Below are 3,537 nucleotides of genomic sequence, written 5' to 3' on the forward strand. Positions count from 1 at the left end.
TCAACTACAGCTCAGCATTCAACACCATAGTGCCCTCCAAGCGCATCACAAAGCTCAGGGCCTTGGGTCTGAACCCCGCTCTATGCAACTGGGTCCTGGACTTCCCGATGGGCCAACCCCAGGTGGTGAAGGTAGGCAACAACACCTCCACTACGCTGATCCTCAACACTGGGGTCCCATAGGGGTGAATGCTCAGCCCCCTCCTGTACTCCTTGTTCACCCATGACTGCGTGACCACGCACGTCTCCAACTCAGTCACCAAGTTTGCACACAACAGTGGCAGACCTGATTACAAACAATGACGAGATCCTACAGGGAGGAGGTGAGGGCCCTGGCTGAGTGGTACCAGGAAAATAACCTCTCCCTCAACGTCAACAAAATGAAGGAGCTGATCATGGATGTCAGGAAACAGCAGAGGGAGCACCCCCGTATCCACATCGACGGGCCGCAGTTGAGAAGGTGAAAATCTTCAAGTTTTTCTGCATACTAACAACTGATAACTGAAATAGTCCATCCACACAGACAGTGTGGTGAAGAAGGAGCAACAGCGCCTCTACAACCTCAGGAGGCTGAAGAAATTTGGCTTGTCACCTAAGACCCTCACAAACTTTTACAGATGTACAATTGAGAGCATCCTGTCGAGCTGTATCACTGCCTGGTACAGCAACTGCACTGTCCACAACCGAAAGGCTCTTCAGAGGGTGGTGCGGTCAGCCCAACGCATCACCTGGGCCACACTGCCTGCCCTTCAGGACAATTACAGCACCCGGTGTTACAGGAAGGCCAAGAAGATCATCAAGGACCTCAGCCACCCGAGCCACAGCCTGTTCACCCCGCTACCATCTAGAAGGAGGAGACAGTACAGGTGCATCAAAGCTGGGACCGAGAGACTGATTAACAGCTTCTATCTCCAAGCCATCAGATTGTTAAACAGTCACCACTAGTCAGCCTCCGCTCAGTACCCTGCCCTGAACTTAGTCACTGTTACTAGCCGGCTACCACCCGGTACTCAACCCTGTACCTTAGAGACTGCTGCTGTACATAGACATTGAACACTGGTCACTTTAATAATGTTTACATACTGTTTTACCCACTTTATATGTATATACTGTATTCTGGTCAACTACCGCTGTGCACACATTTTCTATTCATATACTGTCCATACCGTCTATACACACCAAAATACACATACTGTATATATTGACAATATATTCCGGACTCTGATATTGCTCATTCTAATATTTTTACATTTGTATTATTATTATTATTATTATTATTATTATTATGGGGATTTGCGTGTATTGTTTTGTTTTGTTAGGAATTACTGCACTGTTGGAGTCAGGAACATAAGCATTTCACTGCACAAAATATGTCCACGTGAGTCAGGATACACGTGAGTCAGTACCGAGTCAGGATACAAAGTCTTTTAATGGTTCCAAGTGGACATTAGATTTAGGGGACAACAATAGAGGTCAATCTGTTATCAGAATACAGTCTATTGTATTCTGTCTCTACAGATCGTGTTCTATGAGGACAGGAACTACCAGAGCTGAAGCTATGAGTGTGACAGCGACTGCACAGACTTCCATTCCTACCTGAGCCGCTGCAACTCCATCAGGGTGGAGAGTGGTGTCTGGGTGGCCTATGAGAGACCCAACTACACCGACTACCAGTATGTACTGACCAGGGGAGAGTACCCCGACTGCCAGTATGTACTGACCAGGGGAGAGTACCCCGACTACCAATATGTACTGACCAGGGGAGAGTACCCCGACTACCAGTATGTACTGACCAGGGGAGAGTACCCCGACTACCAGTATGTACTGACCAGGGGAGAGTACCCCGACTACCAGTATGTACTGACCAGGGGAGAGTACCCCGACTACCAGTATGTACTGACCAGGGGAGAGTACCCCGACTACCAGTATGTACTGACCAGGGGAGAGTACCCCGACTACCAGTATGTACTGACCAGGGGAGAGTACCCCGACTACCAGTATGTACTGACCAGGGGAGAGTACCCCGACTACCAGTATGTACTGACCAGGGGAGAGTACCCCGACTACCAGTATGTACTGACCAGGGGAGAGTACCCCGACTACCAGTATGTACTGACCAGGGGAGAGTACCCCGACTACCAGTATGTACTGACCAGGGGAGAGTACCCCGACTACCAATATGTACTGACCAGGGGAGAGTACCCCGACTACCAGTATGTACTGACCAGGGGAGAGTACCCCGACTACCAGTATGTACTGACCAGGGGAGAGTACCCCCACTACCAGTATGTACTGACCAGGGGAGAGTACCCCGACTACCAGTATGTACTGACCAGGGGTGAGTACCCCGACTACCAGCGCTGGATGGGCCTCAACGACCACGTCTGCTCCTGCAAGGTGGTTCACTTTATAAGTGGATGAGCCATTATGGTAAAGAGGTGGTGTAGTGTAGAAGAGAGAAAGGTATTTTCTGTGCCCCCTGGTCTAAAGTAGTGCACTATGTCCTATGGGTCCTGGTTTAAAGTAGTGCACTATGCCCTATGTCCCCTGGTCTAAAGTAGTGCACTATGTCCTATGTCCCCTGGTCTAAAGTAGTGCACTATGCCCTATGCCCCCTGGTCTAAAGTAGTGCACTATGCCCTATGGGTCCTGGTCTAAAGTAGTGCAATATGTCCTATGGGTTCTGGTCTAAAGTAGTGCACTAGGTCCTATGGGTCCTGGTCTAAAGTAGTACACTATGTCCTATGGGTTCTGGTCTAAAGTAGTGCACTATGTCCTATGTCCCCATGTCTAAAGTAGTGCACTATGTCCTATGGGTCCTGGTCTAAAGTAGTGCACTAAACAGTGAATACAGTTCCATTCGCACCTGAGTCAGTGTTCATCAAACTTCTAGATCTGTTTTTTGACTCTAGGGGAATTGTAGATATTATTATTTAGATATTGTTAAATATATATTGTTATATAGATATTGTTATGTAGATATTGTTAAATACATATTGTTATATAGATATTGTTATTTAGATATTGTTATGTAGATATTGTTATGTAGATATTGTCCCATCTGTGTTATCTGTTTCTATGGTGTCATTTTAGGTCAATGGTATTGACCATGTAGACATTACATTGATAGAGTTACATAAATACTGTGTATCTGTTCTAGAAATACACAAATATACAGTATGTGCAGTTGTTTTTGTCTTAATCAGAGATAATTACAGGGAGTTATGAAATATCAATGTAATGTAGCAGGAACTTAGATTAGACTTACCCAGCATGCAGCTGGTGTAACATTCTATATTAATGTAGCAGTAACATAGACTAGACTTACCCAGAATGCAGCCTGTGTAACATTCTATATTAATGTAGCAGTAACATAGACTAAACTTACCCAGCATGCAGCCTGTGTAACATTCAGTATTAATGTAGCAGTAACATAGACTAGACTTACCCAGAATGCAGCCGGTGTAACATTCAGTATTAATGTAGCAGTAACATAGACTAGACTTACCCAGCATGCAGCTGGTGTAACATTCTGTAT

At 46.0% G+C, this 3,537-nt stretch overlaps 1 protein-coding gene and 1 pseudogene across 1 annotated transcript; both read left to right on the plus strand.

Annotated features, from left to right (window-relative positions):
* Positions 1-1,369: 1,369 nt before the first annotated feature.
* LOC149982201 (uncharacterized) lies at positions 1,370-2,420 on the plus strand. Its single transcript, XM_090242183.1, has 2 exons — positions 1,370-1,377; positions 1,556-2,420. Exons 1-2 carry the CDS (start codon positions 1,370-1,372, stop codon positions 2,418-2,420), a joined length of 873 nt encoding a protein of 290 aa, XP_090098309.1.
* Positions 2,421-2,770: 350 nt separating this feature from the next.
* LOC149982202 (gamma-crystallin S pseudogene) overlaps positions 2,771-3,537 on the plus strand; it is a 1,352-nt pseudogene continuing 585 nt past the window's right edge.

The sequence above is a fragment of the Oncorhynchus mykiss genome, chromosome 7 (assembly GCF_057628025.1).
Source record: "Oncorhynchus mykiss isolate SJ-2025 chromosome 7, ASM5762802v1, whole genome shotgun sequence".
NCBI classification, from domain to species: Eukaryota; Metazoa; Chordata; class Actinopteri; order Salmoniformes; family Salmonidae; genus Oncorhynchus; species Oncorhynchus mykiss.